The 24,891-nt window shown below is 47.7% G+C and overlaps 1 protein-coding gene across 1 annotated transcript; it reads left to right on the top strand.

Moving 5' to 3' along the window:
- Positions 1-67: 67 nt before the first annotated feature.
- On the top strand, positions 68-12,324 carry LOC129694153 (glutamate-rich protein 1). Its single transcript, XM_055630870.1, has 4 exons — positions 68-224; positions 6,091-6,213; positions 9,813-9,938; positions 11,061-12,324. The coding sequence occupies exons 1-4, from the start codon at positions 206-208 to the stop codon at positions 11,414-11,416; spliced, it is 624 nt and encodes a 207-aa protein (XP_055486845.1). The 5' UTR covers positions 68-205; the 3' UTR covers positions 11,417-12,324.
- Positions 12,325-24,891: the final 12,567 nt, after the last annotated feature.

The following is a 24,891-nucleotide window of genomic DNA, read 5'->3' as shown; positions in this document are numbered from 1 at the left end:
GTTGGGTGCCGGCGCGCTGCGCAGCGTTGGCTGAACTCCCGCCCACGGAGCGGGACAGCCAATCAGCTGATAGAGTGTGGTCACGGGACCGGCCTCAGTGTGACCCCGGGCCCGGAGCCGAGTAGAGCCGAGCGGGGCCGAGTGTCGTGGCCGAGCCCGGGGCCGGAACAGGAGCGGACTGGTCCAGCAGCGGGAGCGGCCTGCGATGGTGGACAGGGCGCGGGGTGAGTCGCTGGCTGTTCTCTGGGAGGAGGGTGGCCATGGGGGCTGGGGCTGGGCTGGGCGGGTCGGTTCTGTTCCGTTCCTGGACCGGGTGTGGGACAAGTTACAACGTTTCCTCCACAGTAATTCTCAACTCCTGTGCTCAGTCCCCCCCCCCTCCCCCTCCTTTAAACTCATCATTGTAGACAGTGTGGGGCCACGGTCAACTCTATTCCTATCTACAACTTTGCATGTGTCACCATCATTGTGTGCAGTTTTGGTCCCCTAATTTGAGGAAGGACATTCTTGCTATTGAGTGAGTGCAGCGTAGGTTTACAAGGTTAATTCCCGGGATGGCGGGACTGTCATATGCTGAGAGAATGGAGCAGCTGGGCTTGTACACTCTGGAGTTTAGAAGGATGAGAGGGAATCTTATTGAAACATATAAGATTGTTAAGGGCTAGAGGCAGGAAACATGTTCCCGATGTTGGGGGAGTCCAGAACCAGGGGCCACAGTTTAAGAATAAGGGGTAAGCCATTTAGAACGGAGACGAGGAAACACTTTTTCTCACAGAGAGTGGTGAGTCTGTGGAATTCTCTGCCTCAGAGTGTGGTGGAGGCCGGTTCTCTGGATGCTTTCAAGAGAGATCTAGATAGGGCTCTTAAAAATACGAAGTCAGGGGATATGGGGAGAAGACAGGAACGGGGTACTGATTGGGGATGATCAGCCATGATCACATTGAATGGCGGTGCTGGCTCGAAGGGCAGAATGGCCTACTCCTGCACCTATTATCACTGTACTGAGCTGAGTGGGAATGGTGACAAGACGGAGTATATGACAGATAGAGAACTCAGTGACATGGTGACAGGAGAAGTTTACTTTAGTTTATTGTCATGTGTACCAAGGTACAGTCAAAAAGCTTTTGTTGCATGCTAACCAGTCAGCAGAAAGACTACATTATTACAATCGAGTCATTTACAGTCTATAAATACATGATAAGAGAATAACGTCTAGTGCAAGGTAAAGCCAGCAAAGTCCGATCAAGGATAGTCCAAATAACATCTCCTTCAATGTCAACAGGATGAACAAGCTTGTTACTTTGCACTCACTTGTAATTTCCATCCTGCACCCAATTTCACAGACTATCTCCCACACCTCCCTCCCCTTTCTTGATCTCACAATCTCCATCACAGGAGACATAGACTATTGACTGACGTCTATTACAAACCCACTTACCCACTCCCACAACTATCTTGACTATACTTCTTCCCACCCTGCTTCCTGCAAAGACTCCATCACCTACTTCCAATTATTCTACGCCAAGATGAGGTGTTCCATACCAGGACGTCGAGATGTTATTCTTTAGGGAACGGAGGTTCCCCTCTCCCGTCATAAATGAGGCCCTCTCATGTGCTCCTTGCTCCCCCTCCCCTTAGTAGCAACAGAGACAGTCCCCCTTGTCCTTACCTTTCACCCTATCAGCCATCACGTGTAACACATAATCTCTGACATTTTCACCACCACTAGTCACATTTTCCCATCTCCAACCCTTTCCGCCTTCTTCAGAGACCGTTCCCTCTGCAACTCCCTGGTTAACTCATTCCTTACCTTCCAAACCAACCCCTCCCCAGGTACCTTCCCCTTCAACCGCATGAGATGCAACACCTGTCCCTGCACCTCCTCCCCAACAGTCCTTGCAGGTGAGGCAGAGGTTCACTTGCACCTTTTCCAACCTCATCTGCTGTATCCATTGTTCAAGATGTGGACTCTTATACATCGGTGAGATCAAACGTAGACTGAGCGATCGTTTCACTGGCCGGACTGGACCTACCTGATCTCCTGGTTGCTAAACACTTTAATTCTCCTTCACATTCCCACACTGACCTTTTTGTCACAGGTCTCCTCCATTATCAGAGTAAGGCTAAACGCAAATTGGAGGAACAGCATCTTATATTTCACTTGGGCAGCTTACAGCCCAGTGGTATGAATATTGATTTCTCTAACTTCAAGTAACCCCCACATTCCCTCTCTCTCCATCCCTCCCCCACCCAAGTTGCACCAGCTTCTCGTTTTCACCCAACAAACAGCTAACAATGGCATGTTTCCTTTATCATCATTACTTTTTTGAATATCTTTCATTCACTGTTCTATATCTCTCTACATCATAGTACATGTATCTCTTGTTTCCCTTTTCCATGACTTTCAGTCTGAAGAAGGGTCTGCAACGTCATCCATTCGGAGTAGAATTAGACCATTCGGCCCATCAAGTCTACACAATTCAAACATGACAGATGTATCTCTCTCCTAATCCCATTCTCCTGCCTTCTCCCCATAACCTTGAGAGGAATAGATCAGGTAGATGTAAAGAATCTCTTGCACAGAGTACGGGAATCGAGGATCAGAGGACGCAGGTTCAAGGTGAAGGGGGAATGATTTAATTGGAATCTGACGGGTAACTTTTGAACACATTGGGTGGTGGGTGTATGGAACAAATTGTCAGGGGAGGTAGTTGAGGCTGAGACTATCCCAACGTTTAAGAAACAGTTAGACAGGTAGATGGATTGGACAAATTTGGTGGAAATGGACGAAGCGCAGCAGGTGTGACTAGTGTAGTGGGACATTGTTGGCCAGAGTGGGCAAGTAGGACCGAAGGGCCTGTATCCAAACTGTATCACCCTTTAACTCTCTAACCTCTGATGCCTGTACTAATGAAAAATCTATCTCTGCCTTAAATCTCTAGAGATGCCTGTCTTGCCTGAACCTGCTGCTCCTTCAATGACTGGTGTACAATGACAGACTGTCTCGCTGCATCTCCCCCTTTCCCAATCGGCCACCGTTTAGATATGTTTCCAAATGTGCTGCTATCCCATCTTTAATAACTGACTCTAGCAGTTTCCCCACTACCGATGTTAGACTAACTGGTCTGTAATTCCCCGTTTTCTCTCTCCCTCCCTTCTTAAAAAGTGGGGTACGTTCAATGGTGTGGAGCTATTCCTGGGGAATAGTCGAATTTACCCAACACCCACTTCCCGACTAACCTGACCTCCTTTGACCCGCGGGCCCCTGCTTTCCGGCAGATCAGTTTTCTTGGCATTAATGTTACCAAAGATCTTCTGTGGAGCAACCACATTGATGCAATGCCAGTGCTCTAGTGACTCGTATAAACGTATATATGTACTGTAGAAAGCATTACTGTTTGATTGTATCACAGCCTGGTTGTGCAACAGTTCTGCCCAAGACCAGGCAGAGTGGCGCAGTAAAGAAGGCACCGTGGCTTAATGCTGCCTGACAGTGCCAGAGCCCGGGTTTGATCCTGACCTTGAGTGCTGTCTGTACGGAGTTTGTAGGTTCTCCCTCTGACTGCGTGGGTTTTCCTCCGGGTGCTCCGGTTTCCCCCAAAGACGTACAGGTTTTTTAGATTAATTGGCTTCAGTAAGTTGTAACATTGTCCCTAGTGTGTGTAGGTCAGTGTGTGGGGTGATCACTGGTCGGCTTGGACTTGGTGGGCCGAAGGGTCTGTTTTTCTTTAGTCAGATGTTGATGAATCTGTGGAATTCTGCCATAGAAGGCTGTGGAGGCCAACTCAGTGGATAATTTTAAGGCAAAGATAGATAGATTCTTGATTAGTACGGTTGTCAGAGGTTATGAGGAGAAGGCAGGAGAAAGGGGTTAGGAGGAAGAGATAGATTAGCCATGATTGAATGGCGGAGTAGACTTGATGGGCCAAATGGCCTAATTCTATCACGTATGACCTTAAGACCACAAGAATTTTCAGTGTTGTACATTTCCCCCTTGCTGCTGCTCGGGACTTGACTGGTCAGCACTCTTCTCTTTTGTCCTTCTCACTGAAGCCTCTCGAGTCAAAGCCTCAAGTGCACTTTTCCTCACCACGGCACTTCAACTCAACAGGCCCACCGCAACAGGCCGATCTGTTGCACCATGCCTTTTTATTTGCTACTCTGTCACATGCTAAAAAAAAACCGAGTGCTTGCGTCAATCCATGTCTCGCCTCCTCAATCATCAACACACTGACTGAGCAAAAACACTCCTGCTTCTTTCCGCCGATTCTGAAAGTTGATTTTTAAATGCTGAAAAAAGGATAAGAGTTTTAGGACCGAGATGAGAAAATCATTTTTTACACAGAGAGTGGTGAATCTGTGGAATTCTCTGCCACAGAAGGTAGTTGAGGCCAGTTCATTGGCTATATTTAAGAGGGAGTTAGATGTGGCCCTTGTGGCTAAAGGGATCAGGGGGTATGGAGAGAAGGCAGGTACAGGATACTAAGTTGGATGATCAGCCATGATCATATTACAGACCAGTTAGTCTAACATCGGTAGTGGGGAAACTGCTAGAGTCAGTTATTAAAGATGGGATAGCAGCACATTTGGAAAGTGGTGAAATCATTGGACAAAGTCAGCATGGATTTACGAAAGGTAAATCATGTCTGACGAATCTTATAGAATTTTTCGAGGATGTAACTAGTAGCGTGGATAGGGGAGAACCAGTGGATGTGGTGTATGTGGACTTCCAGAAGGCTTTCGACAAGGTCCCACATAAGAGATTAGTATACAAACTTAAAGTACACGGCATTGGGGGTTCAGTATTGATGTGGATAGGGAACTGGCTGGCAAACAGGAAGCAAAGAGTAGGAGTAAAACGGGTCCTTTTCACAAATGGCAGGCAGTGACTAGTGGGGTACCGCAAGGCTCAGTGCTGGGACCCCAGCTATTTACAATATATATTAATGATCTGGATGAGGGAATTGAAGGCAATATCTCCAAGTTTGCGGATGACACTAAGCTGGGGGGCAGTGTTAGCTGTGAGGAGGATGCTAGGAGACTGCAAGGTGACTTGGATAGGCTGGGTGAGTGGGCAAATGTTTGGCAGATGCAGTATAATGTGGATAAATGTGAGGTTATCCATTTTGGTGGCAAAAACAGGAAAGCAGACTATTATCTAAATGGTGGCCGACTAGGAAAAGGGGAGATGCAGCGAGACCTGGGTGTCATGGTACACCAGTCATTGAAAGTAGGCATGCAGGTGCAGCAGGCAGTGAAGAAAGCGAATGGTATGTTGGCTTTCATAGCAAAAGGATTTGAGTATAGGAGCACGGAGGTTCTACTGCAGTTGTACAGGGTCTTGGTGAGACCACACCTGGAGTATTGCGTACAGTTTTGATCTCCAAATCTGAGGAAGGACATTATTGCCATAGAGGGAGTGCAGAGAACGTTCACCAGACTGATTCCTGGGATGTCAGGACTGTCATGAAGAAAGACTGGATAGACTTGGTTTATACTCTCTAGAATTTAGGAGATTGAGAGGGGATCTTATAGAAACTTACAAAATTCTTAAGGGGTTGGACAGGCTAGATGCAGGAAGATTGTTCCCGATATTGGGGAAGTCCAGGACAAGGAGTTACAGCTTAAGGATAAGGGCGAAATCCTTTAAAACCGAGATGAGAAGAACTTTTTTCACACAGAGAGTGGTGAGTCTCTGGAACTCTGCCGCAGAGGGTAGTCGAGGCCCGTTCATTGGCTATATTTAAGAGGGAGTTAGATGTGGCCCTTGTGGCTAAGGGGATCAGAGGGTATGAAGAGAAGGCAGGTACGGGATACTGAGTTGGATGATCAGCCATGATCATATTGAATGGCGGTGCAGACTCGAAGGGCCGAATGGCCTACTCCTGCACCTAATTTCTATGTTTCTATATTGAATGGCGGTGCAGGCTCGAAGGGCCGAATGGCCTACTCCTGCACCTATTTTCTATGTTTCTATGTTACAGTGGCTTTGGAGTGTCGATTTTCTAATAATAGTACCTGGATTCTTTGAATAATTTCTGAATAATTGCCTCTGTTGTATATTTATTCATTGCTTTTCTTGAACTACAGCATTCAAGCGAAGGGTATTAAAGAAGTTATATTGTTCATCACTTGAAGAAAAGATAAAAGAATCAAGGGCAGAGCAGGAACAGAGAGAAGCGGAAAGAAAAACAACTAACAATGACGCAATAGGTAACAGTTGAACAATGTATCTATGTTGCAACAAATGAGTTCTGGTAGATATCTACTCAAATAACTTCATTTTACAAACTGATAATAATCTAATACTATTGCATTATCTTCTCTATATGTTGTCTATGCCCCTGCATTTATCCACTTTGTTTCTGTATATTATATCTTCCTGTTGGCTTTGTGTCTTACTAACTCGATCGAGATTTGTGAGGAAGAGGTCAAGGTAATTGATGAGAGTGCAGCAGTGAATGTTGCCTAGGTAATAAAGTTGATAACGTTCCACATGGTAGGCTGATCCGGAAGATGCATGGGATTCATAATGACTTGGTCAAATGGATACAGAACTTATTTACTGATAGAAGACAGAGGGGCATGGTGGAAGGATGTTACCCAGGCCGGATATCTAATCATTGGATTTCCACAGGGATCTCTGCTGTTTGTGATGTATGCAAATGATCTAGATGTAAACATTAGATTGGTTAGTTAGTAAGTTTTCAGACAACACCAAGATTGTTGGAATTGCAGATTCTAAGGAAACCTATCAAAAAGTGTACAGTGGGATTTAGTTCAGCTACAGAAATGTGCAGAAAAATGAGAGTCGAGTTTGATACAAGCAAATATGAGGTGTGCGTTTTGGGAAGTCAGATACAAGGAGAAGGTATATGGTCGATGGCAAGACTATGAACAGCAATAATGGGCAGAGGAATCTTGGGTCCAGGTTCATAGCTCCCAGAAAATGGCAACAGAGGTTGTTAGAGGGTTAAGAAGGCATATGGTATACTCATCTTTATTGGTCGGGGCATTAAGAGTCAATAAATCATGATACAACTCCATCAGGCTACACCTCAGCCCCCTGCTCTACCCACTCTAGACCCATGACTGTGTAGCCAGACACAGTTCCAACTCCATCTTTAGATTTGATGACAACATCACCGTTGTTGGACGAATTACAGCTAATAATGTGTCAGAGTACAGGTGGGAGATGGATCATATGATTGAATGGTGCCAGAATAACAACCTTTGTCTCAACGTCTGTAAAAACTAAAGAGCTGATTGTTGATTTCAGAAGAGGAAGGCTGGGGATCCACAAACCTCAAATAAAACCATCAATGGGACAGTGGTGGAGAGAATCAACAACTTCAAATTCCTGGACTTGCATCTTTTGTAGTTTTTTTCACAATCCGCAAGCATTGCCACTTTTCATTTCACTGCACATCTCAGAATCAGAATCAAATTTATTTGTCATTTGGACCCCTGGAGGTCCAAACGAAATGCCGTTTCTGCAGCCATACATAACACACACAAAGAGACCCCAGACACAACATAATTACATTTAACATAAACATCCATCACATAACTGGAGGCAAATAAACGTATCTCTCCACTGCACTTTCACCCCCGGCTGGCAATGGCGATTGTCCGCGCGGCCATTATAGCCACGCCGGGTGGTGCGAGGTCGCACACCGGGTCTTGGTGTTGGAGCCCCCGGTGCGCGCCTCGCAGCTCGCAAAGTCCGCAGACTTCCAGCCGCGCGGGGCAGTGGTGAAGAGCTCTGACCCGCAACTGGACCGCCGCCGCAGAAGCCCCGAAAAGCGATCTCCCCCTAGGGAGCCGTGGGCTCGGCGCCGTCGACCACAGACCCGTAGAGAGCCGCCAACTCTCCGGCAGCAACAGCACCAGCAGCAGCAACAGCAGCAACAGCAACAGCAGCAACAGCACCAGCAGCAGCAGCAGCAGCAGCAACAGCAACAGCAGCAGCGCTCCTCCACCGCTCCGGACCCGGCAGCCCCACGACGCTGACGGTGAGTCGACACCTGAGTCCCCGCCATATGTGTATGTGATGAATAAACTTGACTTGACTTCTGTGAAGATCTGTCCTGGACCCAGCACATTAATTCAATCATAAAGAAAGTCTATCAATGCCTCTACTTCTTTAGAAGATGGAGGAGATTCAGTATATCAACGAATACTCTCTTGAACTTCCATATGTGTATAGTAGAGAGCATATTGAATAGTTACATCACGGCCCGGTTCGGAAACTCGAATGCCCAGGAATGAAGAATGTTACAAAACGTGACTGACTGTCACGGGTACTGACCTCCCCAACATTGGAGGGATCTATAGGAGATGCTGCTTCAAAAAGGCAGCCAGAGACCCACACCTCCCTGGCCACGATTGCATTTCAGTACCACGATGTCCAGGTTCAGCACGGCTTCTTCCCAACATCTAGACTATTTAACACTACAAACTCGAACTAAACTTTTTACTACAATCAGTCTTGGTTGCACGAGGGACTTTGAGCTTTGGATGTTTTATTAATTGAGGTTTTTTTTGTTTTTTATGTTGTTTACTGAGCACTGTGTTTACAAATCTGTTGTTCTGCTGCAAGTAAGAATGACATTACTTCATTTCAGTACACGTGACAATTGAACACTTGACTCTCTTGAATCTTGACCAAGGCTTTGGCTAGACTGCATTTGGAATATTGCATGCAGTTATGGTTGTTCCATTATAGGAATGATGTGGAGGTTTTGGAGATAACCAAAATGCTGCCTGAATTAGGAGGGATTAGCTGCAAACAGAGGTTGGGCCAAACTTGATTTGTTTTCTCTGGAATGCTGGAGGTTTAAGGGGGGCATGATATAGGGATGTAAAATGATGAGGGAGACCTGACAGAAGCATACAAGTGGCATAAATTGGCTAGACAGTAGCAATCTTTATTCTAGGGTGAAATGTAAAAGATTAGAGGGCTTTAAGGTGAGAGAGACAAGGTGTAAAGGAGATGTGCGGGCCAAGTTTTTTTTTATACAGCTGGGTGTGAGCTTGGACCATGCCGTGAGGGTGATGGTGGAGGCAGATACAATCGGGTTGTTTAAGCGGCTCTAGATAGGCATGTGGATTTGTAGGGAATGGAGGATTATGTAACAGGTGCAGGCAGTTGAGGTTAGTTTATCTTGGCATCATGCTCGGCACAGACATTGTGGGCCAAAGGGCCTGTTCCTGTACTGTACTTTCCCATGTTCTGTGACTGATCCAAGTATATATTGGAATAATCACAAGTATAGAGGGGTTATACTCCAAGGAATGGTTATGGGGGTTGGGACTGTACTCATTGGAGCTGTAAAGAATGAGAGACGCATTTAGTGAAATGTAAGGGAATATTCAAAGGACTTGAGGAGAGGGTAATGCAAATATGTCCTCTTGTAGAAGAGTTCACAACTAGGTGAAGAGGCATTTGAAGAGAGGGACACCTATTTAAGATGAAGATGAATCTCTTCTTTCTGATGATTGTATGTCCTTGGAACTCTGCTGCAGGGAACTGTATGTGCAGTATCTTTCGATATATTTAAATATAGTGAATAAATTGTGGGTTATAGTGAAAGGACAGGAAAGTGGACGAACATTCCATCTGCACTGATCCTTCTGAATGGTGGAACAGGCTTGAGAATTAGAACGTGAACTTCCTTTCCCACATGGCCTTAAACTGCATTTATTTTGTATTTAATTGTTGACAACTTGAATCATGACAGTTTTATTTTTCAAGTAACTTGGAATAACAAGTAGAGAAAATACAAACAGAAAGTTCCAATCTTCCACAGGTGCTGCACAAATTGTTCCTGAAGGCAGAAAAGTCTATACCGTGAGCTTGCCCTCTGGATATGAAGTGTGTGCCACCAGACCCAGTGAAACGGATGAATCTGAAGAGTCAAGTGAACAATCAGAAGGTAGAAACAACTTACGTTTTTTTCTCCCAGTGCATTTCTATCGGTAAAGATAGGTTGAAATGAACAGTGCTTACCAAGTTTGTATCCTTCAAGCATGACAGTTTCCAAACTTTTGATGCAAATAATTTGTTTCCTTGGTTAATACATGCACTCTCCTTCAAATTCACTTGGAGTTATAGAGTAATACAGCAGGTTAACAGGCCCTTCGGCCCAATTTCTCCATGCCGACCAAGATGCCTGTACAAAACTAGCCCCAGTGATTAGAACCCAATGATATTAACAATGAATTCACCAATTTTAGGCAAATACATAGCCCTATCTCATTCCCATCATCCTCCAAATAACCCCCCCCCCCCAAATCTCTATTCCCTTGTCTCACACCTTTCGTCTTTTCATCTCTGGCCTTTGTCCAACCATTTGCCTATCAAGGAACCTTCCTCACTTTGTCAGTCTATTATCTGGAGTCCTACCCCTCCAGTTTTCCAGCTTTAAGTCTGAAGAAGGGTCCTGACCTCAATCATCACCTATCCATGTTCTCCTGCGATGCTGCCTGGTCTGCTGAGGTAATCCAGCATTTTGTGCCTTATGTAAACCACCTTCTGCAGTAGAAAAGGAAAATGCCATTTGGAATTTCTGCACTCAACTAGATTCTGTGCTTACTGATATTTACAGAATAATGATGGTGATTGATGATAGTTTTACTGTTGTTGAAACTACAAATTTCACGCTAATAACTTTGTAAACATTTGGTTCGAATTTGCAATTTATCATTGATCTAAATCATCTTCTTGTTACAACAAGTAAAAATCAAACTATATTTGGGAAATCCTTATTAGTTCACTTTTGGACTAAAAATGTTGGTTCCCCTCCTTTCGTTCTGCGTAGTACAGATGTAACAGAAATGGAATTTCATTGGCATCTTGAAGTTTTCAATTGGAGTTCTTAAAATGTCCTTGTCTCCAGGTTTTTATCTATAATTTGGTATAATAGTAAATTCATTTTAATTCCCAAGAGTGTTACTTGTATAAAGTTTACTTCTAGTGTTCATAGACTGCAGTTGACAAATGGGTGGATCCATAGAAATTGTAAGCATCCTATTACACAAATATTTGCTCAATATAGGAAGACATTCTACAAAAAACTTCCAGAGAAAGCGCAAGCGGCAGAGGAAATGCAAGAGCTCAGTGCACGAGGGCCTGAGTGAAAAGGCACAAACCGAATTCCAGCAGCCGCGGAGGGTGCAAACTGACAGTCTTCAAGCAGTGACATTGGATTCTGCAAAGCCTGAAGCTGAAATATTAACGAAAAACAGGAGAAGAAAACTAAAGAAGAAACGGCATAAAGAGAAGCTGAGGGCTGCTGGACTGGTGACCAAAGCCATAGCTGTTGAATTAATTTATCAACCAGATGAGAACAGTAATGATGATATTGCTGAAGGTGGGAAAATAGTTGGAGTCATGGACTCAAATGAAACCTAGGAATTGTGCCTCGCTGTTTACCAGCATTAATTTACTTTCCTTACACCCCCACCAAATCAGAGTGCAAGGCATACAGTGATTCCAGAATTGAAAAGTTTCATTTGTTATCATTTTGGTCAGAAAGTTTGGGGAAAAAGTAACTTTTTAAAAAGTAGATAAATTTATACTATTTAATGGAGAACCTTTTAATGACTTTCCCATCCTGCCTTCTAGCTTAAGCTGATGACTATTTTGCCACATTTACTGTCTTTCATAGAAACATAGATAATAGATGCAGGAGTAGGCCATTTAGCCCTTCGAGACCACAACTGGGGATGATCAGCCATGATCATATCGAATGGCGGTGCTGGCTCGAAGGGCCTACTCCTGCACCTAGTGTCTATTGAGACAACACCCTATTCAATATGACCATGGCTGATCATCCACAATCAGTACCCCGTTCCTGCTTTCTCCCCATATCCCTTGATTCCATTAGCCCTAAGAGCTAAATCTAACTCTTGAAAACATCCAGTGAATTGGCCTCCACTGTCTTCTGTGGCAGAGAATTTCACAGATTCACAACTCTCTGGGTGAAAAAGTTTTTCCTCATCTCAGCCCTAATTGGCCTATCCCTTATTCTCAAACTGTGACCCCTGGTTCGGGACTCCCCCAACATGCTTCTACCCTGTCCAATCCCTTAAGAATTTTATATGTTTCTATAAGATATCCTCTCATCCATCTAAATTCCAGGGAATACAAGCCCAGTCGATCCACTTTTTATTTGTCATATTAACTCTATTTAATTATTGGACATTTGTGTTTGTTTTGATTTATTCCATCAGGGCAAAACAAAGGATGTTTTTTTTGTTGGTAAATACTTTTATATCATTATGCAGTTGTCATTGTAAAATTAAATCTTTTGATTGCAACTTGTTTCTTCATATTTAGGTTGAGCATAAATGATTAAGAAGGAACTGCAGATGCTGGAAAATCAAAGGTACACAAAAATGCTGGAGAAACTCAGCGGGTGCAGCAGCATCTATGGAGCGAAGGAAATAGGTAACGTTTCGGCCCGAAACGTCGCCTATTTCCTTCGTTCCATAGATGCTGCTACACCCGCTGAGTTTCTCCAGCATTTTTGTGTACCCTCTGAGCATAAATGATGTTGCAATACACATTATAATTACTTCTGTGGTGCAAAACTGAATGTCATCTTGCTGCACCGTTTTCACCTGTCATACTTCAATATTTTTTTTAATGTTTGATCATTTGTTTTGTTTTTTGTTCAGTGAAAAGCTTTTGGTGCGTGTTGGCCTAGAGTGTACAGATGCATGATAAGGGAATAATGTTTAGTGCAAGTTGAAGCCAGTGAAGTCCGATCGAAGATAGTCCAGGGGACACGAGATAGATAGTAGTTCAGCACTGCTCTCCAGTTGTGGTTGGATGAATGGAATATCAGTGATGGTCAGTTGGACAGAGCGCCTCGGACTGTCGGCAATGTGGGCGGAGATTGTGGTCCGCGGGGGAGAGACTAGGGTTGAGGGATTGATACTCTGGGAATGAGCAAGTCAGTGGCCCCGAGAATACAGAGCAGACAGTCACAGCACTCTTCTATAGCCTGGTAGTGGGAGCTGAAGATCCAACGGTGAATGTATGGAACTGGTCCCAACACTGGACACACTGCAGCCACTTCTGGCGGGCGCTCGGGGCGTGTATTTACTAATGAGCTGAAGCACTGAGGCGAGTGGATATTTCATCACCATCTTAAATAACTGCAGTGTTAATTAATTGACTTTATTCTTGTGTAATGATCATCAGTTGGGAAGTTTGTAACGTGATCAGAATGAGGTAAACACGACTGATTGACCATATGGTGCCAGCACAACAACCTGGCTCTCAATGTCAGTAAGACCAAGGAACTGATAGTGGACTTTGGACAAGGAAGAATGAGGATCCACAATCCTGTTTATATCAATGGGACGATGGTGGAGAGAATCAAAAGCCTCAAATTCTTAGGAATACATGTGACTATACGATAGAACTTTATTCATCCCCGGTGGAAGTTGGTCTGCCAACAGTCACAACATACAAGGTACATGAAAACTTGAAATTACAATTAAATTACAAGTGAAAAAAAGACAAGCGACTGTTGTCTGGCTGCCGTGTGCACAAGGCCTTCTCCAGCATGAACAAACGAACAGACAAACACTGGCTTATCCCCTGGACAGAAGATTCTAAAACTAGAGTGCCCCCCCTCCCCTTTGTTCTCCCACTGTCCACCACGTTGGGTTCCCCCACGCCAGCTCTTCCATTGTTCTTCATGGCGGTCCCCCCACGGCGGGACCCCATTTCCGAAGATCTTTCCTGGACCCAGCACACTGATGCAATTATAAAGAAAGCACATCAATGCCTCTATTTCCTGAGAAGGTTACGGAGATTTGGTATGTCAGAGAGATTGAGCTTCTACACGTGTAGAGTAGGGAGCATATTGACAGGTTGTATCACGGCCTGGTTCGGCAACTTAAATGCCCAGGAGCAAAGAAGACTACAAAAAGTTGTGGACACTGTCCAGTCCATCACCGGCTCTGACCTCCCCACCATCGAAGGGATTTACCAGAGTCGCTGTCTCAAAAAGGCAGCCAGCATTATCAGAGACCCACACCACCCTGGCCACACACTCATTTCACCCTGCCATCGGGAAGAAGGAAAACTGTAACGTCCAGGTTCAGGAACAGCTTCTTCCCTGCAGCCGTTCGGTTACTAAACACGCCGACCTCAAATAAGCTCTGAACTACAGAGACTATTATTGTTATAATATACAGTAAACCATTAAGAATAAAACATTAAAACTAAAACATAGTTTAAATAAAATACCAGAGCAAAGGGAGGCTACAGATTTTTGGCTGTTGAGTAGAGCTACTACTTTTGGGGGAAAAAAGCTATTTTTATGTCTGGCTGTGGCAGCTTTGACAGTCCGGAGTCGCCTTCCAGAGGGAAGTGATTCAAAGAGTTTGTGGCCAGGATGAGAGGGGTCAGAGATGATCTTGCCCGCTCACTTCCTGGCCCTTGCGGTGTACAGTTCATCAATGGAGGGAAGGTTGCAGTCAATAACCTTCTCAGCTGATCGGACGATTCGCTGCAGCCTCCAGGTGTGGTGCTTGGTGGCTGAGCCAAACCAGACCACGATGGAGAAGGTGAGGACAGACTCTACGATGGCCGTGTAGAATTGGACCATCATTGTCTGTGGCAGATTGCTTTCCTCAGCTGCCGCAGGAAGTACATCCTCTGTTGTGCCTTTTGGACTGTGGAGTCGATGGTGGCCCCTGCATTTAAAGTCCTTGGAGGTAATGGTTCCCAGAAACTTAATGGACTCCACATATGTGACCGTTTATACATGCATATATACACCCAGTGATCTTTTTATTTCTCTTGTTATTATATTGTTTACAGTGTACAATACTTACATTCCAATTAAAACACAAACTCCAGGGTAAGTGCTCAACTAAGAAAACTAAGCCCAAAGCCAAAGTATTATCTAACTAAATACACCAACTTACAATAAATGACTCCATTGTAATTGTAATTGTAATTCAAATTTATTGTCATTGTCTCAATTTGAGACAACGAAATGAATTTCCCTTACAGGCAGTATCATTAAAAAAATCACATAAAAATAAATAATAAATAAATAATAAAACATATTAAAAATAAAATTGAAATTGAATTAAAATTTAAAAAAAAGCACAAACACAGAAAGTCCACGACACAACATAACATATATGGCACCAAGGTGAGGAAGGCACCATAGTCCAGCCAGCCTCTCATCCGTGGTTGGGGCCTTCCGAGCACCCGCAGTCGCCGCCCCGGGTGGCCCGATGTTCAGGCCCTCACGCCGGGCTGGTGGAACGCCGACGCCGAACCCCGACGGTGAGCATCTTCCTCCTCAGCGGCCCGGACCTCCTGATCAGCCGTCTCCCGCTGCCGGAGTCTGCAGCTCCTGAGTCCGCAGGCTGAGCCGGGCAGAGTCACAGGACCCCGCGCTGTCCGTCAGCGCCGCCCGCGTTGGGAGCTCCGCAAACCGCAGCTCCATGATGTTGGTGCAGCAGGTCCAGCACTCCGGGCTCCAGACGGCGACCCCCGGTAAGGCATCGCCAGCCCCGCGATGTTTCAGCGCTGTCCCGCCGCTGCTGGAGCTCCGGTCGATCCCGGCAGGAAAGGCCGCGCCAATCCAGGTAGGTAGGCCGCTGTGGGGGGAGGGGGGGGGGGGGCGAGGACGCGACTCGAATAATAGTCGCGTCCTCACCAGGAAGCGGCTGAAGGACGGTATCCCCCGCACCGTGCCCTCTTCCCCCCACATAAAAACACCAAAAAAACACAAAAAAATACACTTTTACATAACTAAATAAACAAAAAAACAAAAAGATACCGGGCTGTAGGTGGAGGCTGCTGGCACCAGCGCCACCGGAAGTACAATCCTTTTCCATGGCTACATACATATTAATTAACTCTTAAAAATAAAACCTATTTGTGTAGATGCCAGTATATCATTGGGGTTATCAAGTGGGCACCTCCATTTATTGATGTTTCATTGAGTTAGGCCCACGACCACTCGAGAAGGCTCAATAGTTGATTCTGGTGTCCCAGAACAACCCCCCTCAATACCTGCTTTCACAACCAATGCCACTAGTATATTCTATGAAGGAAGCTGTAACCAATTAACTCACTAACAAATGCTAGATATCTGCATCCTATCTTCCACTAACCCTAGCCCATCATTAAGCTTGTAACACCACCAATATCACCCTTGTGTAAGACCGGGATACACTTGTATAGACTTCAATTACAAAGAAATACACATGCATCATGTCATACATTTCCTTTCTGCCCCCAACTGACACTATTTCTACCCCAGCAAATCTTGCCTGCTGCCTTGCTCTGCTGCCTCTGACATCTCAAGTTCAAGTTACATTTATTGTCACATGCACCATTTGGTACAGTGAGATTTTACTTTGTGAGTGACTACGTGAAGAGACTCCGTCCAGGCGCACACGCGTCATATCGTCAGACACACAGCGACTGTGACTGCGTTGGGAGGAGCAGAGCCGTCCAAGCGGTGAGTGAAAGAAAAACCTGAAGGTATGTGTAGATCAGTGCATGTTCCTTTAACCATAGTGACCTCCCCATTACTAACCACTCCCCATTGTCTCCAGTATAATTGTAGTGTCCCCACCTCTAGCTCGCTCTCTAGCTCCAGTGATGACCACGGACAGCTACAGCCTGGTGTTAACTCTAAGTTAATAAACAGTTATAGTAAAAAGACTTGTGTGTGCAGTAAGTCATTTTACATGGTGCCAGAAGTTCGCTGCCCTCTGTGATATACCCACCAACAACATCATAGAACGCTTCAAATTCTTCCAGAGGCAGCAGCTGCCAGGCGAGCCTGTCGGCACTTATATTGCCGCCTTGCATCACCTGGCTCAGCGCTGCCGGCTTGACACAATCACCCCTGATGAATTAATTAGGGACGTCCTGGTTAATGGTCTCCGCAACGATAGACTGCGCGAGCAGCTCCTAGTGAAACCCGATCTCACACTGCGGGATGCTATGTATGCTGCCCGCATGTCCGAAGCCGTTAGTTCCGTGGCCAGACAGGCTCCCCAGGACATTAATTTCACCGGTCAAGCCGGTCGCCTGACTACACGACGCAACCCCGCAGCTCTCCCCATAAAGGTCGCCACCTCGACTGTCCCGCGCCGCTGCCCTAACTGTCATTTTGCAGCACATCCCTCAAACGTTTGCCCCGCACAGGGCAAGACCTGTCTTTCCTGTGGCAAACTAAACCACTTTTCTGCCGCCTGCCGTTCCCGTGGGAAGCCAGTGCCTGCTCCGAGAAGGAGTCTAAACAACCTAGCCGATCTAAACAACCTTGCACTCCCTGATAGCGCTCTGCTTCCTCAGTACGAGCTGGAGGAGCTCCCAGACTCTGATGCAGTCACCGTCCCATGAAGATCCAGCTATTTTTTCACTCTTGGGTGCACCTGCTCTGATTACGGATCCCTCTGTGCATGTTACTGTGAACGGCCATTCCTTTTCAGCCAAGGTCGATACTGGCGCTTTCGCCAATGTTATGTCAATAAGCCTTTTCAAGCAGATCAGATCTGGTGAGAAAGTTCTTCCTGGCGACACCTGCCTCCATGCCTACGGGGGGGGGCGTCCTGGTTCCCGTGGGAAAGGCAACTCTTATCTGCACAGTTCTAGAGACCTCTCGGCCCCTCACTTTCCACCTTCTGGACTCTGACAACGTCACCCTGCTGGGCGCCCGTGCGTGTCAGGACCTGGGGCTAGTCTCATTCCATCACAGCATTCATCTGGTGCAGGCCCCCATGGACCCCCTGGCCGAGTACCCCGACCGTTTTGATGACGTTCTGGGCAAGCTGCCCTGCGACTATAAGATTGTTGTCGACCCGAGCGTCGACCCGGTGATTCGGCCGGCACACCGCGTCTCCTTTGCCATGAAGGGCCGCGTGGAGTCTACTCTGCGCGATATGGTGACCATGGGCATCCTCAAGGAGGTGAGCGCTCCCACCAGGTGGGTCTCCACCATGGTCGTCGCCGCCAAGAAGGACAAAAGCGAGATCCGGATCTGCATCAACCCCAAGGACCTCAACCTTGCCATCAAGCGCCCCCACTACCCCATGCGGACGGTGGAGGACGTTGCTGCACAGGTCGGCCCTGCCACTGTCTTTTCTGTCCTAGACGCCAAGAGCTCCTTCTGGCAGATCCCTCTGGACGAACGCTCCTCATTCCTCACTACCTTCAGCACTCCCTTCGGCCGGTTCCGTTTCCTCCGCATGCCGTTTGGGATCAACTCTGCCAGCGAGGTTTTCCAGCGCACCATGGAACAGCTGTTTGCCGGCTTACCGTGCGCCATCATCGTGGATGACATTTTGGTGTACGGGAGGGACGTTGCTGAGCACGACCTGAACCTCCGCAAAGTCCTGGACAGGGCGCGGGTGATAAACCTCAAGCTGAACCCAAAGAAATGTCGATTCCGGGTCCCGGAAGTCACTTACGTTGGCCATGTCTTCACGGCAGGGGGTCTCAAGCCCGACCCCCAGAAAACGTCGGCGGTCACAGAAATGCCCGCTCCTACCGACGTCCCTGGCCTGCAGCGCTTCCTGGGCATGGTCAATTACCTGGGTAAGTTTATACCCGACCTCAGTGAACTGAGTGCCCCCCTGCGGGAGCTAATCAAAAAGGACTCCGCGTGGGTCTGGCTCTCGCACCATCAGTCGGCTTTCGTGACTCTGAAGTCGAAGCTTGCCGCTACCCCCACTTTGAAATTTTTCGATCTGCACCGACCTATCATCCTCACTTGCGATGCCTCCAAGTTTGGTCTCGGTGCCGCTTGTCTGCAGCTCTACGACGGCCTTCAGCTGCCCGTCTCATACGCTTCTCGCACCATGACCCCTGCCGAGCAGCGCTATGCCCAGATTGAAAAAGAACTGCTTGCCGTGGTCTTCGCTTGCTCCAAGTTTAAAGAGTACATCCTCACCCACTCTTTCACCATCGAGACTGACCACCAGCCGTTGGTGACAATCCTGAATAAACCTATCCATGTTGCTTCTTCCCGGTTGCAGCGCATGATGCTGCAGCTCCAGCGTTTCACGTTCCAGATCGTCTACCGTAAGGGCAAAGACATGTTTGTAGCTGACACCCTGTCCCGTGCTCCGCTGCCCTCCGTTGTCCGCCACCCGTACGAGTCCTCGGACCTTCTGGTACTAAACGTCAACATTGTTCCTTCACAGCAAATGCAGTCTCTGGTGCAACACACTGCTGCTGATCCTGCCCTGCAACAACTTGCGGATGTTATCCGCCGTGGTTGGCCTGACCGTCGCTCCGAGCTGCCTGCTGGCGCTGTGCCTTATTTCCTCGTTCGCGATGAACTGGTGCTTCACGCCGGCGTGGTGGTAAAGGGTCACAAAGTCGTGGTGCCTGCCGCACTGCGGGATCATTACTTCCAGTCTGCTCACAGCGGCCACCCTGGGGTGGAAGCTACTTTATCCCAGGCCCAGTGCCAATTCTACTGGCCAGGTATGGCTCAGGACATACGTGACAGGGTCTCCGCCTGCGCTGCCTGCAACACCCTGCACCCCCATCAGCAGCGCCAGCCTCTCCTGCAGCCGCCGGCTCCAGAGCTCCCATGGATGGCCGTTGCCACCGACCTCTTTGAGTGGCGCGGAAAGCACTTCCTGGTCCTGGTGGACTCCTATTCCAGCTGGTTCGAGGTCGATCAGCTGACCTCCATCACCTCTGCCGCTGTCATCGGGAAGCTTCGCCACCACTTCTCCACCTTCGGCTCCCCGGTGACCCTCCGGTCCGACAACAGCAGCCAATTCTCCAGCGACGAGTTTAAAACCTTTGCTGCCCGTTGGAACTTTCACCACATTACCAGCAGCCCCGAGTTTCCTCAGAGCAACGGACTTGCTGAACGGGCCGTACGTAGCGCCAAGGAGCTGCTGGAACACTGCCGCCTGTTCCGTGCCGATTTCCACCTTGCCCTGCTTAACCTCCGCAACATTTCCCGCGACCCCGCGCTCGGTTCCCCTGCCCAGCGCCTTATGTCACGCACCACCAGACCTCCCCTGCCGGTCTCCCAGCAGTCCCTCAAGCCCTCTGTACAGAATCCTGCCACTGTCACTGAGCGCATTGTCAAGAAACAAGTGATCCAGAAGCGCTCCTTCGACAAGTCCGCCCGGCCCCTTCCACGTCTGTTCCCGGGGCAGGTTGTCCGAATGCAGTCCCCCTCTGGCCACTACCGCCTGGCCGTTGTAGTCGGCAACGCCGGTTCTCCGCGCTCCTACTTCGTCGACTACGAGGGGGCTATCTACCGTCGCTCCCGCCAGCACCTGCTGCTTGTGAATGAGCCCGCTCCGCCTCCCGCGGATCCTTCCCACCCCCCCCCATTTCTTCTCGGACTCCCATTGCCTCTCACGCCCCGACTACTCCTCGCATGCCGCGCACCCTACCCTCACAGCCGTCCGCCCGTTCCCCTGCCTCGCCTGTCAAGTCGGCTTCGCCCGTCAAACCTGCCTCACCTGCCAAGCCTGTTTCTCCGCCCGGTGCCCCGCTCTCTCCTCCGCCCGCCTCTCCTGCCACTCCCCCGGCTGCTGTCCCTTCTGTTCCCAACGATGAGGAGGAGGGCGGCTTACGCACCCGCTCTGGCCGGCTGGTCAAGCCGCCTGTCCGTTACGGGGAGCTCGCATAGTTTTATACTGTTGCCGGTGCGATTAGTGTTCGTAGCGTATGAGCCGTGGTCACTCTGTATAGTACCTGCCATGCTTTTGTTTCTAAGAGGAAGGATGTAGATCAGTGCATGTTCCTTTAACCATAGTGACCTCCCCATTACTAACCACTCCCCATTGTCTCCAGTATAATTGTAGTGTCCCCACCTCTAGCTCGCTCTCTAGCTCCAGTGATGACCACGGACAGCTACAGCTTTTTCTTCCGTGGAGACCGTGCTGGAGAATCAGGCAAGTCTAATTATGGAGAAAAGTGGGAAAAGTAAAGGGAAGTGCATCGCAGTTAGAACTCAAGAGGACAGAGTGTCTGAGAGTAGCGGGCGCCCCGTTAAAAAGTCTGCTGTAGAAAAACCAGCGACTGCCAAAACGGGAGAGAAAAGTTCAGTTGAAACACCCACTGGGTGTAAAGAATTAGAATTAGGTTCCTTTATTGTCATTCAGACCTTTCGGTCTGAACAAAATTATGTTGCCTGCAGTCATACACAGAACCAATAAGAACAAAACATACAATAAACACAAATTAAACATCCACCACAGTGAGTTCACCAAGCACATCCTCACTGTGATGGAGGCAAAGTCTTAGTCTCCGTCTCTTCCCTCTTTGTTCTCCCTCTGCGCTGAGGCGATCGATCTAGGCGGGAGATGCAGCTCTCCAGTTCAGTGGACCTCCATGGTGATGTCGCTGCCACCGAAAGCCGGAACGCCGTCTCCGCTACAGCATCAGTTCCGGGCAGCCGCCCCAGCTCCAGGCCGCCGCCCCAGCCTAGGGTCCCGCAGTCTCAGCTCCGGGCCGCCGCCCCAGCTCCGGGTTCCGCAGTCTCGGCTCCAGGTCCCGCAGTCTCCGCTCCAGGCCACTGCCCCAGCTCCGGATCCCGCAGTCTCCGCTCCGGGCCGCCGCCCCAGCTCCGGCTCCCGCAGTCTCCGCTCCGGGCAGCCGCCCCAGCTCCAGGCAGCCGCCCCAACTCCGGGTCCTGCAGTCTCAGCTCCGAGCCCCACTGCATCAGCTCCAGGCCGCCGCCGAAAGCTGGAACGCTGCACCAGCAAGTCGGGCCACTGCTGCCCCAGCCCCGAAGACAGCCAGCCTCTTGTTGGTGAGTACTGGCTGGCTCTGCCTCCGGAGCCTCGGGGTCGGTTGCAGGCTGGAGGCCGCCAGCTCTGCCATTAGGCCTCAGCGCAGACGGAGGCAGAGAAGGGGGATACGACACGAAAAAGCCGCATTCTCCTGAAGGAAGAGACAGAGAACATGTTTCACCCCCTCTAACACAACCCAACAAACTAAAACTTAACCAAAACAAGACAAAAAAAACAACAACAGACGGACTGCAGACGAACCGCAGCTGTTAACAGCGCCACCACTTCCGGAAGCCAAAAAGAAAACAAACAGGACAGTGGACTCGGAACCGGAGGTCATGTCAGACCGGGTTTCACAGTTGGAATTCCTCATGGGGAGAATGATATATAAAGGCAAACTCCACAAGGAGTACAGTTACTGCGGGCCTACAGGAGAGGCCAGCGTATGGAACACCCAGGAGAGGTCCTGGGAAACGTTGGCCTACAAGCGAGCCAGCGCCAGAAATGCCTTATGAAGAAGAATATATGTGTTGGACTGGCAAAGAGTCAGCACCAGAAATGTCTGAAAGACAATACAGACGTTGGTCTACAGGAGAGCCAGTGTATGAAGCAGCATCCAAAAAAGGGCTGCCAGAATATGGTTCTATGGAAGAGCATGTAATACCCCAAAAAGGGTTGATTAAACATAGGCCTATCAGAGAGCCAGCGCGTGAAATACCTGAAGATTAAATACCAGGTAAAACCCAGTATGAGGAGGAATATCCAGAAGATTCTGACAATGAATCATATGAAGACCAGAGCCCAATAACACAGCTCAGAGTACCAGGTCTGGCCCAAAAATGCTCAAGTCCTAGACACAAGGGACAACCTCTGCCAGAGGAAATAGCAGAAAGTATGAATTACCTGCTTTCCCATCACTTGGAAGAACTAACGATGGATGAGACTATTGATAAATATGAAATCCTGCAGCATTGCACACTGCTAGCAGTCCCAGCACTAAACAGAGAAATGTGGAGTTACTTGGACACCACAGTATGCACATAAGAAATTAGGTTACAGGGTACTGAGATTAATGGGCTCAAGCATTACGGCATTTGCCAGAGACCTGGAAGATGGAAATGTGACACCGTCACAACAGGATGTTTAGGGACTAATGTGTAATGCACACTTTGAAATAAACTGTATTCGTAAAAGTGCGATAAGCCCTAACATACATCCTAAGTTTGCAGGGCTCTGTAAACCATCGAATATACAATTGCCGAACTTGCTCTTTGGAGAAGATCTAGCAAAAAAACTGAAAGTCCTGAATGAAGAGGCAAAAACCATGGGCATGATAAAACCCCCAATGTTTGGCAGATCAGTTCGAAGGCAATATCCATACCGAAGGGTGGCTGGAACTGGTGAAGGGACAAGTCGCTCGTACCCGTATACACGTTATTGGTGCGCTGCTCCAGGATGTGGAGGACATGGCATTCCCACAAGGCGCAAGGTACAAAAGGTGACACCAGCAAACCCTGAGGTAGGTGGCTCTGGTTCTGAAAGAAACATATCAGATGTTTCACACTCACAAATTGGGGGAAGGTTACAATTCTTCCTAAAAGAATGGCGGAAAATAACATCTGATGCATTTATACTGTGCAGTATTATGGGGTTCAGAATTGAATTCTACCCACATTTAAATCCTCCAAATCAACATGTTCCTAAAAGAATACATGTTTTCTCTCAAGAAGAGAATAGAAATATTCAAGCAGAACTTGACATTTAGAGTAAAAAAGGGGTTATTGAGAAAACCACCAATTTATATCTAGTATATTTTCTAGACCAAAAAAGGATGGTGGCTGTAGAATCATTCTAGATCTAACAAGTCTTAACCCTTTTGTACAGTGTTACGATTCCCGAATGCGGGTACTTCAGAGCTGCGTAACATAATTCAAAAACCAGGTTCAAGTTCAAAAATAGTTTTAATTATTCAATGCAACACAAAAACCCAAACCTGATTCAATCAACCCAGTCAGGGATATGGATGAACTGACAAACAATTTAACAATGCTCCAGCCAGCCACGTGATGGACCATCGAACCGGAGACTCTAAAACCTGCCTAAAGAGATATAGCCCTGAAACAAAATACACAAAAACACTAAGGTCAGCCCTTATCCGTCCCAATTCAATATTTGTTAACAAGTAATGGTGAAAGTACACAAAGTTCTATGCCATGTGGCCAGGCCTTCTGCAGCTCACACCAGCAGACTGCTCACAGGTCAGGGTCGATGAAAAAGAGAGAGAATCCTGGGAGCTTCTGGTATTTAAGCTCAGGTGAGTCACCTGACGCAGCTTGGCCAATCGGGTACAGGAGCCTTTAACCCCGTGATTCCTGACTCACAGCCACGCCTGCACTCAGGAGAAAACAGAAACAGGTGAGTACCCTATAACACCAGCAGAGGGAGCGCATAACACCCCCACCCTAAGATACTGAATAAGTTTCTGAAAATGAACTAAAAAACACCACCAAATTTCAGCAACTATTCAGTAGCACAGACATCACTGGCGCGACAATGCATCAGCCAAAACATTATCTTTGCCACGGATATGCCTGATCTCCAGGTTGTAGTCTTGCAGCTGCAAACTCCAGCTCATTAACCGCTGGTTCTTATTCTTCATTCTACTTCCCAAGATTGATCGTTAGGTTTGCCTCCGCTAGACGATGAAATACCTCCTTCAGATGACCGATGTGTTCGATCCACGACCTGGAGCACACAACCAAATCATCAAGGTATGCCTCACAGAAGGACAAACCAGACAATACAATGTTCAGAGAAGAGAGAGAATCCTGGGAGCTTCTGGTACTTAAGCTTCAGATGAGTCACCCGTCACCTGACGCAGCTTGGCCAATCGGGTACAGGAGCCTTTAACCTCATGATTGCTGACTCACAGCCACGCCTGCACTAAGGATAAAACAGAAGCAGGTGAGTACCTTATAACACCAGCAGAGGGAGCGCATAACATACAGTATAAACATTTCAAAATTGAGACATTTATTAATGCTTTGCAGCTAATTTCAACAGAATGCTATATGACAAGCATAGATCTGCAAGATGCATATTACTCTGTGGCTGTGCATTGTA

Source organism: Leucoraja erinacea, unplaced genomic scaffold (assembly GCF_028641065.1).
Source record: "Leucoraja erinacea ecotype New England unplaced genomic scaffold, Leri_hhj_1 Leri_55S, whole genome shotgun sequence".
In the NCBI taxonomy this organism is placed as follows: domain Eukaryota; kingdom Metazoa; phylum Chordata; class Chondrichthyes; order Rajiformes; family Rajidae; genus Leucoraja; species Leucoraja erinaceus.
This window is presented reverse-complemented; position numbering and strand designations above follow the sequence as displayed.